This window comes from Callithrix jacchus, chromosome 1 (assembly GCF_049354715.1).
Source record: "Callithrix jacchus isolate 240 chromosome 1, calJac240_pri, whole genome shotgun sequence".
Lineage (NCBI taxonomy): Eukaryota > Metazoa > Chordata > Mammalia > Primates > Cebidae > Callithrix > Callithrix jacchus.
Genome location: NC_133502.1, coordinates 181,564,062 through 181,579,178, shown reverse-complemented (window position 1 = coordinate 181,579,178; position 15,117 = coordinate 181,564,062). Strand labels below are relative to the sequence as shown.

At 52.6% G+C, this 15,117-nt stretch overlaps 1 protein-coding gene across 1 annotated transcript; it reads right to left on the bottom strand.

The window, feature by feature from the left end:
• Positions 1-1,030: 1,030 nt before the first annotated feature.
• Positions 1,031-14,638, bottom strand: GFI1B (growth factor independent 1B transcriptional repressor). Its single transcript, XM_035261639.3, has 7 exons — positions 14,533-14,638; positions 6,064-6,183; positions 5,447-5,584; positions 4,415-4,686; positions 3,691-3,828; positions 2,973-3,138; positions 1,031-1,836 (listed from the first exon to the last, which is right to left on the bottom strand). The coding sequence occupies exons 2-7, from the start codon at positions 6,161-6,163 to the stop codon at positions 1,658-1,660; spliced, it is 993 nt and encodes a 330-aa protein (XP_035117530.1). The 5' UTR covers positions 6,164-6,183; positions 14,533-14,638; the 3' UTR covers positions 1,031-1,657.
• Positions 14,639-15,117: the final 479 nt, after the last annotated feature.

Here is a 15,117-nt window from a genome sequence, read left to right as displayed (position 1 = left end):
GACTTCTGGTTGGATGACCCAGGGAGGCTTCATGGAGGAGATGGCTAGTAGGCCTTGCAGGATGGACAGGACTTCGGTAAGGGATGTTCACAATTCAGCAGCACTTACTACATGCTGGGCTGGCCCTGCATGCCACCTTGTAAGAATGGTCTCAGCGAATCGGTGGAAGGGACTACTGCATTTGCCATTTTACAGAGGAGGAAGCTGAGCCCCAGAGAGGTTCAGGAACTCACCTGAAGTCACACAGCTAGTCAGGTGCAGCACCAGGCTTAATTAACTTCAGCACACCTGCAAAGTCCCTTTTGCCATATAAGGTCATGTTCACAGGTTCCAGGGTTAGGATGTGGATATCATCTTTGGGGCCCTTATTCAGCTGACCACAGTGATTATGTTAAGAACCTTGAGATGGGACAAAGTATACCTGAGCTCAATGTAATCCGAAGGGTCGTTCTAACAGAGAGGCCAGAGGGTCAAAGGCAGAAGACAGAGACCCGATGACAGAAGCAGAGGTCCAAGTGACGTGCTTTGAAGGCAGAGGAAGGGGCCAAGAACAGAGGAATACAGACGGCCTCGAGAAGGAGAAAAAGACAGGAAAACAGACTCTCCTGGGAGCCTCCCACAGGAAGGAACGCAGTCCTACAAACACCTTGATGAGACTTGTTTTGAGTTCCTGGCCTCCAGAATTGTAAGAGAATAAACGTGTGTTGTTTTAAGCCACTAAGTCTGTGGTCATTTGTCACAGCAGCCACAGGAAGCAGATACTGCCCCAGCTGCAGTGGCCTTGCCCACCCCTGTGGTCTTGTCGCACAGGCCCCTTATGCTTGCTACCGGCTCGTCAGTGGGTCTGTGCACATGGGGGCCGAGTACAGGTCTCCACGACATGCCTGTGATCACCTCCATAGCCTTCTCTGCTCCTCAAGACTCCCCCAATAGCTCAGGCTATTGAGGGACAAAGGCCTCAGGACAAAGCCTCGTGCAGTCACCCTGGACCTCGCAGGCACTTAATAAATGCTGGTCACATGGCAGCAAATCTGTGTCTTTAATTTTATTGACAGCAATTAAGAGAACAGGCTTTCAACAGCAGTAACTGCCAATTTCTCCAGCCTCATGGCCTGGCTGTAGAACTGGAATCCCCAGTGGCCAGCTGAGTGCTGGTCAGAAGTAGGGGACAGTCAGCACATCTGGCCGAAGTAGAGGGGGTGCCAGGCCTCTGACTGGGGTGGGAGGCAGCTCTGACTCTCTACCTGTTGCAGCCAGAAAGAGGTCCACTAAAATCCAGCGTGACCAGTCCCAGCTCAGTGGGCAGCAGGCCTCTCCGTGGGTCCCAGCTCTGGTCTACTCTCGGCATTCCTGTCTCCCTGCGGGTATTTTAGCTTTCTGTGCTGTGCTAGAGGAAGGCACCTGAGCACACCTGGAAACAACTTGTGTTCAGAAAGACCCAGGCAGGCTCCCACACTTGGCAGCAGGAGAAATGTTGATCCAGAGAAGGAAAGTGACTTGCCCAAGGTCACACAGCAATTTGGTGAGTCTCAAAACAAGCTGGAAGACTCCCGTCCAGTCCCATCTCCAGGAGACCAAAGATCTGGGCATGTAAGGCTGGCTTCCAGGTGACAGGATTGCAGGGCAGGCTGGCCAGGAGCTGGGAGCTGGCACAGCCTCACTTGAGATTGTGCTGGCTCTCGCGGTGCCGCCTCAGGTCCACCTTGCGCTGGAAACCCTTGGCACACAGCTCACAACTGAAGGGCTTGAAGCCCGTGTGCTTGCGGCTGTGGGTGATGAGGTTGGAGCTCTGGCTGAAGGCTTTCCCACATACCTGGCACTTGTGCGGCTTCTCACCTGCAGGGAGGGCAGCACGGCACAGCAAGGGTGGGGTCAGGGCTTCCTCACCAGGCCTGCCGCTCCCCAGTCCCACCCCCAGGTTCATTTACCAATACCTCTCTCTGTTTTCTCTCATGGCCAACTCACATTCACTTTAGAAAATAATCAGAAAAGAGAGAGAAGCAAAGATACAACTCGGACCCTCCTCCCACCCCTACTGGATTATAGGGTGGTTAGGGGCAGTGGCCGAGTCATCTTGCTTATCAACACATCCCCAAGCCTGGTACACCTGGCACAAAAGAGGCACTCAGCTAATATCGAGAAGGGAATGAATAAGCAAATGAATGAACGAATGAGTGAACAAATGAATGAGTGGGTGAACAAATGAATGAGCAAATGAGAGAGTGAGTGAGTAACAAATGAACGAGCAAATGAGTGAACACATGAATGAATGAGTGAACAAATGAATGAGCAAATGAGTGAACAAAGAAATGAGCAAATGAATGAGGGAACTGAGTGAACAAATAAATGAGCAAATGAGTGAACAAATGAATGAGTGAACAAATGAATGAGCGAATGAACAAATGAATGAGCGAATGAGTGAGTGAACAAATGAATGAGCAAATGAGTGAACACATGAATGAATGAGTGAACAAATGAATGAGCAAATGAGTGAACAAAGAAATGAGCAAATGAATGAGGGAATTGAGTGAACAAATGAATGAGCAAATGAGTGAACAAAAGAATGAATGAGTGAACAAATGAATGAGCGAATGAACAAATGAATGAGCGAATGAGTGAGTGAACAATGAATGAGCAAATGAGTGGACAAATGAATGAGCAAATGAGTGAATAAATGAATGACCAAGTGAGTGAGTGAATGAGTGAATGAATGAATTAGCAATTCACCTGCTAGTCTCACTTCTGCCATGAGATCACCAGTGTTGAGATTTTGCTGTTTCCGCCTGTATTTTTTCCAGGCATTAAGTGCACTTAAGTAGCACAGGCAGCCAGCTCTCCAACAGCAGTGGCCCTCGGCTTTGTAACTAGACCCCACCCACAACCTCACACCGGGGCCTTCGATGCATTTCTCAGTGAAAGGTGCGGGTGCTCCACCCAAGGGGACTCCGGCTGGCCGGGTGAGGTTCACTCACCCGTGTGGATGTAGGTGTGCTTCTTCATGTCTGACTTCTGGTGGAAGCGCTTGCCGCAGAACTGGCAGGGGTAGGGCCGCGTGTCTGAGTGGATGAGCAGGTGGGTGGACAGTGTAGACGAGCGCTTGAAGGCCTTGCCACACATGCGGCACTCGAAGCTGCGCTCCTGCCGGAGGAAACGAGGCCCCGGGGGGTCAGGGGCAGGCGCAGGACAGGACCCGGCCGGGATGCCCTGTGGAACAGGACAGTCCGTTGGGGGCGCCTCGAGAACAGGGCCTGGAGGGCCAGGACCAGGGACCCCTCATCTATGCCTCTCAGGAGGAACTGGGGCTTGGAGCCTCTTTGGCCTCCTGTGGGATTTTTATTTGTAATTTTCACAGTATCCCGCTCAAAATAAACCTCAATGAATGTTTGTTGATTGACTGATGGACTGACTGATCTAAGAGGTTTTTTAGGGGTTCACATTTCATGACCATTAACCCAGAGTGAGTTCCTTGAGGCAGGGATGGTTGTGGTCTGCACAGAGGTTTAGTTAAGAGTCTGAAGTCTGTTAAGGGCAGGTGTTGGGGGCCCAGACTCAGGGAGGTGGGTTCTAGGGGACCTCCCCCAATTCTTGTCACTCGTAGGGGCAGGGAGAGGGACCCAGCTGCAGCCCTCAGGCTCCCTGGGGAAGCACAGAGAAGGGGGCTGGGAGTCCTGCGCTGGGCCAGGTGCCCACCTGGGAGTGAACGTGCGTGTGCTGCTCCAGGCTCACGGCGTGGCCGAAGGTTTTGCCACAGATGTCACAGGCGAAGGGCCGGGTCCCACTATGGGAGCGTCGCACATGCACTTCGAGCCCGTGAGGGGTGGAGAACACCTGGGAACAGGGGCAGCGTGTGAGGCCACTGGGGGCTGCAGAGAGGGGGACAGGCCTGGGGTCCCGTGGTCTCTTCCCTGCCCAGCTCCAGCCAAGGCTGGGTGCACAGGGGAAGAGGCACTGGACTGCTGGCTCTGCTGCTTGTTTGCTGTGTTTTCTGGGGAGGTCCTTTTCTCTCTCTGTGGCTCAGTCTCCCATCTGCAAAGTTGGATGTGAGAGAGGGAATCTGGAACTCCTCCTTGCCTCACCTAAAGGCTGAATAGCCTAGTGGTTAAGAGCTGGGAGTGCCAGAGCCGAGTTTGAGTGCTGGTCCTGATACCTACTTGCTGTCTGATCGTGGAAATGACCTAACTTCTCTGAACCTTAGTTCTTCACTGCCTCCTGGCACTCATGCCTGTCAATTGCTTTGTACAGGGCCAGGAACATGGTCAGAGCTCCATGATTGGTGATGAGGACGAACGTTTTGAATTCTTAATCCCACCAGAGTCCCAACATTCACAGCACAGGGAACGCCCAGAGCTGCCAGTGCACTGGAGAGCAGGTGCAGAGAGCGGGCCATGTGCCCACCCACACCCCTGCTGCCCACCTTGTTGCACTTTACACAGTGGTACACGTCCATGCCCGGGGAGTAGCGGAGGCTGAAGTCCAAGGGGGGCTCCGTGCTGGGCACCAGAGGGCTGCCGTACAGGCTGACAGAGTGCTCCAAGAAGGCTGACTGCATGGTGGAGGGGGCCTGCCGGTAGCTGTGGCCATAGGTTGAGGCCAGGGTGTCCCAGGAGAAGCTGGGCTTGTAGAACGGGGGTGAGTCAGACAGTGGAGAGTCCCCATCCTGTGGTCGGGACAGCACAATAGGGCCCTCTGTGGAAATAGGGACACATGCCTGGTTACTCATTTAAACACAGGGGGCTGGGCGCAGTGGCTCACACCTGCAATTCCAGCATTTTGGGAGGCTGAGGCAGGTGGATCACTTGAGGTCGGAGTTTGAGACCAGCCTAACATGGTGAAACCCTGTCTCTACCAAAAATACACAAAAATTAGCTGGGTGTGGTGGCGCATGCCTATAATCTCAGCTACTAGGGAGGCTGAGGTGGGAGAATCGCTTAAACCCGGGAGGTGGAGGTTGCAGCGAACTGAGATTGCACCACTGCACTCCAGCCTGGGCAACAGAGAGACCTTGTCTCAAAAAATAAAATGAAATAAAATAAACACAGGGCACCCACTCCACACCACTGTCCACTCCCCCCGCTTCATGACTTCATGTAATGGGTTTTAGGGTGTCAACCCAAATACTTATCGTTGGGGGTGTCTGTGTCCTCACTGTGGCTCCTCAGCTTTTCCAGCCCAGAAACACCACCACCCTCACTCTGGAGTGCCCACCTCAGTCCTGCATGGACCGGCCCAGCTGCTCCTTCTGACCTCTTCCCCCACCTAAGCTCACATCTGGGGATTAGCTCCCTGTCTGGGAGGTCCAAGCAGAAGCCACAGAGCCTGGGCTGCATCCAGTGACCTCATGGGCTCTTCCTGACTCTAGGGCCCCAAGGGACCTGCTGCAAGGGTTCCTTCCTCCTTCCTCCCTGTGGCACTCCCTAGGGAATGACTGGGGGTTGCAGCTGGGTACCTGGTGCTGGGACCATCCTGGCCAAGTTCTGGTCCTGCTCCAGCTCCGGCTCTCGTTTGAGGCTGGTCCAGTCTAGGCACTGGCTTGGGAATAGGGTGCTGAGGACAGGGCTGTTGATGAGGGCCTGGTCTCTGGCTGCTGTGGGGAGATAGGACCATCGGCATCAATAGTTGAAGCTTCTGGGAAGCCCAGAGGAGCAAGGAGGGCACTCTCTTCCTAGGAGGAGGAGGCCCAGAGACAGACCTACTTGCCGCTGCCTCTGGTCACTCACACTCTGGGGCTCTGCCCAGGGCAGCGGGGCAGGAAGAACAGGAGGAGACTGTGGGGAAGACTTTAGACCAGTTCGCTTTTCTGAGTAACCAGACTCTATCCCTAGATTGGGCCTCCAGTGAGGCCCCACGTGTCAGTAACTGAGCACTAGCTCCAACCTAAGGCTTTCATCTCCCAGCAGGGCAGAAGGGATGAGGGCATCCTTTCATCTGCAACCCACATTTACTGCATTCCTGCTTCCAGACCTGAAAGAAGAGGCTGCTGCAGGAGGGATGCCACTGCACTCCCATCACGCAGAGCAGAGAGCCCCCGTGGGTGCAACAGGGGCCAGCTGGGCTCTGACTCACCTGGGGTAAGGGCAGGAGGCCAGAGTGGTTCATCCTCCTGCGCACGGGGCTGGTGGTAGGTGTGAGCCTTCTTGCTCTTCACTAGGAAGGAGCGTGGCATTTTCAGTGTGCGCCTCACACCTGGAAGGGGGAGGGATGGGAGCAGTGGGGAAGGACAAGAGAACAACACCCTCCATATCTCAGAACCTCAACCGGGTATAGAGATTGAACACCAGCTATACCCGGTTGAATAGTGCCCCCCAAAGTTCATGTCCACCCAGAACCTGTGAATGTGACCTTATTAGAAATAGTGTCTTTTTGCAGATGTCATCAAGCTATGATGAGGTCATTCCGGGTTAGGATGGGCCCTGAATTCAGTATGACTAGTGTCCTTATAATAAGAGGGACTTCCGGAGGCCAAGGCAGGTGGATCAGCTGAGGTAGGGAGTTCAAGACCAGCCCGGGCAACATGATGAAACCCTGTTTCTACTAAAAATACAAATACTAGCCTGGCGTGGTGATGCATGTCTACAATCCCAGCTATTTGGGAGGCTGAGGCAGAAGAATCGCTTGAACCCAGGAGGTGGAGGTTGTAGTGAGCCAAGACCACTCCACTGTATTCCAGCCTGGGCAACAAGAGTAAAACTCTGTATCAAAAAAGAAGAAGAAAAAGAAAAAGGAGAAAAAAAAAAAGAGGAGGAGGAGGAGGAGAAGGAGAAGGAGGAGGAGGAGGAGGAGAAGGAGGGGGAGGAGGAGGAGGCAATTTGCACCAAGAGACACAGACAGCCAGGGACAATGCCATGTGACAGCAGACTCAGAGAGTGATGCTTCTATCAGCCGGAGAGTGCCAGGCAGGGCTCAGAGCCACCAGAATTGGGAGAGGCACATGAACAGTGGGTTGGAGTCTTCAGAAAACACCCACTTTGCTGACACCTCGATTTTGGATTTCTAGACCCCAGAACCGTGAAAGAATACATGTGTGTCATTTTTTTTTTTTTTTTTTTTTTTTTTTTTTTTTTGAGACGGAGTTTCGCTCTTGTTACCCAGGCTGGAGTGCAATGGCACGATCTCGGCTCACCGCAACCTCCGCCCCCTGGGTTCAGGCAATTCTCCTGCCTCAGCCTCCTGAGTAGCAGGGATTACAGGCACACGCCACTGTGCCCAGCTAATTTTTTGTAATTTTAAGTAGAGACGGGGTTTCACCATGTTGACCAGGTTGGTCTCGATCTGCCGACCTCGTGATCCACCCGCCTCGGCCTCCCAAAGTGCTGAGATTACAGGCTTGAGCCACCGCGCCCGGCCATGTGTGTCATTTTTAAGCCACCCGTTTGTGTCGTTTTGTTACGGCAGCTACAAATCCTAACTCCCCTCACTGCTCCTTCACCAGAGAGCGAATGCATCACCCCCTAGAAAACCCTGTGACTAGCCTGCTCCCATTGACATGCTCGGGGTTGCACTGGAGCAGAAAAGGAAAGGCAGGGGCGGGGTCTCCCTCTGTGACACATGGTAGCCCCACTTCTAGAAAGCTACATATGGGTCCCAGTGAGATTCACCTTCAGAGGCCATAGAAACAGGTGGGCTTAGGTTTTGGAATCCGAGTTCATGAGTTAGAATCTCAGCTCACTTGCTGTGCAATTTGGGACAGACACTTAACCCCTCTGGGCCTATTCCCTTTGCTGTAAGAAAGGACGTCCAGGCTTGTAGTGCTGACGAGTGCATCACAGTTGCTCAGTGTCCATCACAGGGGGCCCTGGCAGAGAGGCTGCAGCGAGCAAGAGGACATTGCCAATCCATGCGCTCCTGCAAGCTGTGAGCCACTGCTGCCAGAGCAGGGCTGCGCCCAGAGTCTGGTCCCTAGAGAGATGGGGGCCTTCTGTCTCTGGGGAGTGGGGTAGGGGGACTCAAGACCTGAGAGGACCCACCACTCCACTGCACCTGGAGGCCTGAGGTTTCATGGACACAGGAGAAGAGGCGAACATCCCCCAGCTTCTGTGGGCAGCCCAGCCCAGCATCACCACTCACCCCACCGATCAGGGAGTGGGGGAAGAAACCAAGGACCTCATCGGTCAAGGGACCATCCCAGGCAGGGCCGGGAAGTGGCAGGGCTGGACCATCCTGACCACCCCAGGACTTCTGGCTTCCCCTGCAGAGCCCACGGAGCTGACAGCCCCGCCTGGCACCCAGAATGGTTCACATCCCTGCACTCAGCCTGTGAGGCTCTCCTGGGGGCTCCTGAGAACATCTTCTGGTGGTTCTCTATCTTTTCTGCCCCCATGCTGTACCCTGGCCAATGCCAGGCCCATGCCTGAGGCCTTGGAGGAATCAGACCCCAATCCCTTGGGCCAGCCGCCATGCAAGGCTGCAGGGCTGATAGGGCCCAGAGAAGGCGGGAAAGGGATTCCAGCTGCTTCAGAACAGCAGTGAGGGCCTGGGTGATAAGGCCTCAGCCAGGGAACAGGGTGGGAGGTGGGAGATTAGAGAATGCAGCTTGGAAAAGGGCCAGGGACTCACCCCTTCCCCAAGTGGATGACCCAGAGCCAGGCAGAAGAGGGGCCTGACTGTGCCCAGGCCTGCTTCCCCCTGCCCCAGATCCTGGGGCATCAAGAGTTTGAACTGTGGGGACTTCACACAGGGGGCCCAGGCTCAGGCCCAGCCCTTCCCGGCTGTAAGGCTCATTGCTGAGCCTCAGTGTTCATATCTGCTAAATGGGGATCCCATCCAAACCCATGGGATCTCAGGGAGCGAGAAAGGACCTTTATCCATCAGGAGCAAGTATGGGAGGTGCTCAGCACGTGCCCCCTGCATCCCAGCACCCCGCCTGCTGCAGGTGCATTCAAAGGACAGGGTGAGCCCTGCGCCAGGGGCTGCAGCAGCCCCCCGGAATCCAGGGGCACACTCAAGGCCCTGTACTCTCTAAGCTCTAAAATTAGGAAAAAGGACCTTGAAGGCCTCTGGGGTCCCTTCCCGCGGTCAGATTCTCAGCCTTCTGAACACAGGCTCGGGCTGGGGGCAGCCCACGGCCTTATCTCCCAGGGACACATCTTCCTCCTCCTGCCTCCTCCCCCTCCCTCACCAGGGCTCCCCACACCCACCTTCCTGCCCGCTTCTAATTCTTCTTTGCTTCAGGAAAGCCCCTGGGGAGGCCAGACCCTGGGTGGAGAAGAGGGGACCCCATGAGCAGGGGAAGGGCTGGGGGTTTGCACTTTGTTTTCAGGGGGCCTGTGAGGGCCATGGTTTGCCCATCAAAATATCAAAAGATGGTCGTTTTTACACATAACATTTATGAGGAAATCAACTAGAACCAAAGGTACTCGCTGAGGTCTCTGTGATAAGAGGCACTGGCCAACGCTTGTGGCAGGGGCTGCTTAGCCTGCCTTGCTTATCACACCTTTAACCCTGACCATGGTTGTGATGCCGAGTCCCACTGCTGTCCCATTTTGTAAAGGAGGAGTTGAAGTCTGGAGGACTCAGGGCCCCGGGGCAGAGTGAGCAGGACTGGGGTCTGTCTATCTGGCCCCCAGGTCTCCATGCCCTTGACTTTCAACCCAGGAGGTGGGCAGTTACTCGGTGCAGCATGGGTAGTAAGCGCTGGGCAGTGCCCGGCACGGCTGTCTCTCTGCAGAGGGAATGGAGCGGATGTGCTAAGGATGAAAACAGGAGTTTGAAGCTCCCCGGTGTGCCTGTGTCAAACAGTGTCTTCCCAGGTTGCAGATGGGAAAACTGAGGTATAGACAGGAAAGTGACTCAAGCCCAGGGCTCCTGGCCTGTTAAGGATTTCACTCTCAAGCCACTGTGCCGCCCAGTGCCGTCAGAGGTCCTCAGAGCACCCAGCGAACACAGCCTGCAGCACAGAGAGAAATGCAGGGTGCTGGGGCAAGAGGGGAGAAAGTCTCTGACCCCCAGGTCTTTTCCAGGCTCCTAAAAGACCCCTGTGGCTCCTGAAGAGTCTCAGTGGGGCCAGGCCGGGAACAGACTTCCCTTTAGGAAGTATTGGTCTTCCCTTCAGCTCAGGGTCCATGGAGACCCCAGGTCAACTGACTCCAGCCCGGGACCCCACAATAAGGACACTTTCTAGTGCTAATGAGTCCTGGCCAAGCAATTTCCACTTAGGCATGGTGTAAGCGGGGGCTGGCTGCTGGGATTCTCCAGCCGCAGGAAAGTGATTCCCGTGCCTTTTCTAGTGACCTCCCCTGAGCCCCACAACCCCTTTCTTGCCTCACCCCCATTATGTTCTCCCTGAACCTGGCAAGTGACAGTGATACAGCAAACGCCACGGCCAAGCCCTCCGGCTCACAGCGGGGCCAAATGCACCCAGCGAACTTCCTTTTGGCCCCTGCTAGGAGAGTGGTTTTTTTTTTTTTTAAAGAAAAAACAGGAACCAATCACCTATACTGCAGTTAATGAACAACCGCTTGGTTTTGATTCACACCAACTCCGTTCTGAGAAAGAGCTAAGAGCAGAGATTATGAAAGAAACTCAGGATTTCTTCATAAAACAGAGGCCTCGATGGTATCGGACCTCCGGAAAGAGGCCCACAGTTAACATCGCTTCATCACCCCCAGTCCTGATAGAGTCCCCCGACCCTGAGTCAGAATCTCAGCTAGTGCTTCTTAAAGAGAAGTGACCCCACACCCTGGGGAGCCCGCACCCCAACTTCCAGTTGCACTCGGGTCAACAGGCCTGTGACGTCCCTGTAATGAGGCTCCTCTTGTCTCCCAAGGAGTGGAGTCTGATTTGGGGTCCTAGAACTTGTGACCACATCAGCCACCAACCTGGGGCTTGGTTTTCCTATCTCTCAACAGGACGGTTGGGCTAAGAGATTCTAAACTTCCCTTTTGCTCCAAAATCCCGTGTAGAATTCGTTGACCTTCAGTGAGAGATTGAACCACCTTGACTAAAAGACTTGTCGCTCGGGTTCCCCTTTTGGGAGGGTTGGGTAAGACTCAGCTGGTTCTCAGGGTCAGCTAGAGAGGACCCTTTTGACTTCCTTTATGTTTAAACACTCAAGGGAGCCCGGGCACGGTGGCTCATTTCTGTAATCCCAGCACTGTGGGAGGCCAAGTCTGGGTATAATCTACTTCTGGGTATAGACCACTGCAAGGAGGATCACCTGCAGTCAGGAGTTCGAGACCAGCCTGTCCAACATGGTGAAACCCTGTCTCTACCAAAAATACAAAACATAGGCACCTGTAATCCCAGCTACTTGAGAGGCTGAGGCAGGAGAATCACTTGAACCCGGGAGGCGGAGGTTGCGGTGAGCTGAGATGGAGCCACTGCACACTAGCCTGGGTGACAAAGCAAGACTCTGTCCCCCAAAAAATAAAATAAAATAAGACTCAAGAGGAAAACAACATGTAGGAGTGGGAGGGAAATGAGCCCAGGTCAGGCCCAGGGGCCCCAGCAGAAAGTAATCCTCATCACCATCATCATCATCATCATCATCATTTTGAGACAAGGTCTCACTCTGTCACCCAGGCTGGAATGCAGTGGTGTGATCTTGGCTCACTGTAACCTTCACCTCCCAGGCTCAAACGATCCTCCCATCTCAGCCTCTCAAGTAACTGGGACTGCAGGCATACGCCACCACACCCGGCTAATTTTTGCATTTTTTGTAGAGAAGGGGTTTCGCCATGTTGTCCAAACTGGTCTAAGTCATTATTTTTATTTGAAATTTAGAAGGAGTTCTCAAATGTCTCCTCCAAAGCTCAGAGAAAGCAGTCAAAAGTGAGTGAATCTACTTCTGGGTATAGACCCAAAATCATTGGAAGTGGAGACTCAAAGATATTTGCATACTCACGTTTATGGCAGCACTATTCACAATAGGCAAAATGTGGAAGCAACCCAGGTGTTCATGGCAGATGAATGCCCAAACAACATGTGGTCTATGGCCGGGTGCAGTGCCTCACGCCTGTAATCCCAACACTTTGGGAGGCTGAGGTGGGCAGATCACCTGAGGTCAGGAGTTCGAGACCAGCCTGGCCAACATGGCAAAACCCCGTCTCTACTAAAAATACAAAAACCAGGCAGGTAGCCTGTAGTCCCAGATACTCGGGACGCTGAGGTAGGAGAATCGCTTGAACCTGGGAGGCAGAGGTTGCAGTGAGCTAAGATCATGCCATTGCGCTCCAGCCTGGGTAACAGAGTGAGACTCCATCTCAAAAAAAAAAGAAAAAAGAATTCGGACTAGCCAGACAATTAAACGTTATTTGGCCTTAAAAAGAAAGGAAATGCTGGCACATACTACAACATGGATGGACCTCGAGGATTTGTGCTAAGTGAAATAAGCCAGCCACGAAAGGACAAATACTATGTGATTCCTTATATGAGTTCCTAAAATAGGCAATTTCATAGAGACAGAAACAGACAGAGGTCGCTGGGGCAAGGCGAAGGGAATGGAAGCCACTGTGTGATTGGTATGAAGTTTCCACTTTACAAGACGAAACCATTCTGTGATGGGTGGCGGTGGTGGCTGCAAAACAATGTGAATGTACTTAATACCACTCAACAGTACACTTGAAAATAGCTAAAATAGGCTGGGCGCGGTGGCTCACGACTGTAATCCCAGCACTTTTGGGAGGCCGAAGCGGGCAGATCACCTGAGGTTGGGAGTTCGAGACCAGCCTGAACAACAGGGAGAAACCCCATCTCTACTAAAAATACAAAATTAGCCGGGCGTGGTGGCACATGCCTATAATCCCAGCTACTTGAGAGGCCGAGGCAGGAGAATCGCTTGAACCCAGGAGGTGGAGGTTGTGGTGAGCTGAGATTGCACCATTGCACTCCAGCCTGGGCGACAGAGCAAAACTGTCTCAAAAAAAAAAAAAAAAAAGAAAAGAAAACAGCTAAAATGACAAATGTTATGTTATGTGTATTTTATCACAATATAGACTAAAGCAGCTCCTGTTGACTTGAATTCCTGGAAGGGAACACAAAAAAAGCCTCCCTCTGAACTCAGGATGGGGAGCGTTTGCTGTTGTTCCTACCAAGATGCTGGATGTTGTGGCACAGGCAGTGGAGAGCCCCATTTGATCGGGCTGTTTTCCTTGGGTGATCTGTAGCTATCTGGTCCTGGAGCCTTTGAAAATCCTTGTACTGTCCAATAAGATTCTGACCTTGCCCTCCTAAAAGCCTTGGGGAGGTGGTCTGCACTGGTTTTGAGTGACTCCATTAATCAAGCCTAAACCAGGTAAAGCGTTCCAGTGTCCCCCAAGAACTTTCTTTAGGAAGACCACAGTCTGACAGAAAGAGCAAGGAGAATTACGCATTTTCTTGTCCAAAGAATTCCTTCTGCAATACTTCAGAGGATAAGTAACTTGCCATTTTGCCAGACTTGGAAGAAATATTCTACCTGTTGCCCAGGCGGTCAGGTGCAGCTCAGCTAGCTTCTAATATCTACGAGACCCATAGCCATGGATTGTAACTGAATTTGCTCCCTAAGTACTCATGAAAGCTGTGGACTTTCTCCCCAGAAAAATGGACACAGGCACATATCCACGGCAATTTGCAGACCTCCTCTTCACAAGTCCTGTTTCAGAGGGAATGTCTCTCCCCAGGTGCCTTAACACTCACACTTGTTTCTCCTCCAAAAATAGGCAGAAAGGGCTAACAACAGTCTCAGGGAGAGGAGAGCTGAAACTATCTCACCAGGATGGGTTCTATTGTTCCTGGGGCCCCAGCAGTGTACCGGAGGGGGCAGCCCTGTCGTCGTCTCCCCTTAGTAGGCTCTGAAAGAGAGAGTGCCTGCCTCTCAAAGTGTCCCAGGAATTGGCTCAAAGTGTCCCGGGAACTGGCAATGGCTAATGCCTGTGATTCCAACACTTTGGGAGGCTGAGGCGAGTGGATCATTTCAGGTCAAGAGTTTGAGACCAGCCTGGCCAGCATGGTGAAAACCCACGTCTACTAAAAATACAAAAATTAACCAGGTATGGTGGCACATGCCTGTAATTCCAGGTACTCAGAGGGCTGAGGCAGGAGAATCACTTGAACTCAGGAGTCAGAGGTTTCAGTGAGCCAAGATCGAGCCACTGTGCTCTAGCCTGGGCAACGGAGGGAGACTCTGTCTCAAAAAAAGGGGGTCCCTAGGAAATGTAGTGAAGTCCCCACAGTCTGGGACTGTCTCTGAGGGGGACGCAACTCAGGCACTTGGAAGTGTGTCGCCCTGAGCACCGCCCAAGCCCCCGGGACAGCTGGGTGTGGGTATGACTTTGTACCCCAAGGCGACATCTGTCAGTCTAAAATCAAGTTTTGAAAAGTGTTTCTGGTCAGCCAGCAAAGGCGCAGTTCCTAGCAGAGTGCCTCAGATGAGGCTGCGGTCCTCACCCCATTTCCCCCTTGGTTCCTGGCCGTCCAGAGCTTTTCCAGCCCACCTCACCCTCCACCCTTCCTTCAGCAGGAGCCTGCTGTGAAACCACCTGCTGTGCACAGGTACATTTCAAAAGAAAAGTGTACAAACGCATCCTCCAGCACTCACCTGCCGGAGCTGTCCCTCACCTGGGTTCTGCCGGAGCCTCCCGACGTGGGAACTGCAAAGCCTCTCCCCGGGACTGGTCCCCACTCTGTCAACCGTGTGACTCTTTGCACAAATAGATACTTCTCCTTTTTTTCTCTGTCTCTCTGTGTGTTTTTCCTCTTCTGTTCCCCTCCCTGATTTTCAATCTGATTATTTGTGTCAAAATCTGGCGGTGAAGAAACAGCCAATGAAGAGAGCACAGGAGCAAAGCCGTATTTGCTTATCAAAACTTTCCAGGACGCAAGACTCCAAATTCTCATTTCTAACCCTTGACACTTGGAACGGCACGCGTTCTCTCTGCAGAGAAATTCAGAATTTCACTGGAAACTTTGAATTACTTCTACACGAAAAGGAAGTAATGGTTAAATTTTAAAAATTAAAGTTAAAATAAAGCATGTACTTGTAGAACTGGACTTTGCATACAGAAGTCATAGCTCCTTGGTTTTCTTCTTTCTTTTTTCTTGCCTTTCTTCTTCCTTCCCTCCTTTCTCCCTCTTTCTTTTCCTTCTTTCTTCCTCCCTCCCTTCTTTCTTCAGTTTCTTATATTCCTTCTTCCTTCCTCCTCC

Coding starts and splice junctions, on each gene's coding strand:
- GFI1B (XM_035261639.3), bottom strand. CDS start 6,163: ATGCCACGCTCCTTCCTAGTGAAGAGCAAGAAGGCTCACACCTACCAC. Junction 4,687..5,446: donor CAGGATGGTCCCAGCACCAG/GTACCCAGCTGC, acceptor CTATTTCCACAG/AGGGCCCTATTGTGCTGTCC. Junction 3,139..3,690: donor ACACGCACGTTCACTCCCAG/GTGGGCACCTGG, acceptor TTCCTCCGGCAG/GAGCGCAGCTTCGAGTGCCG.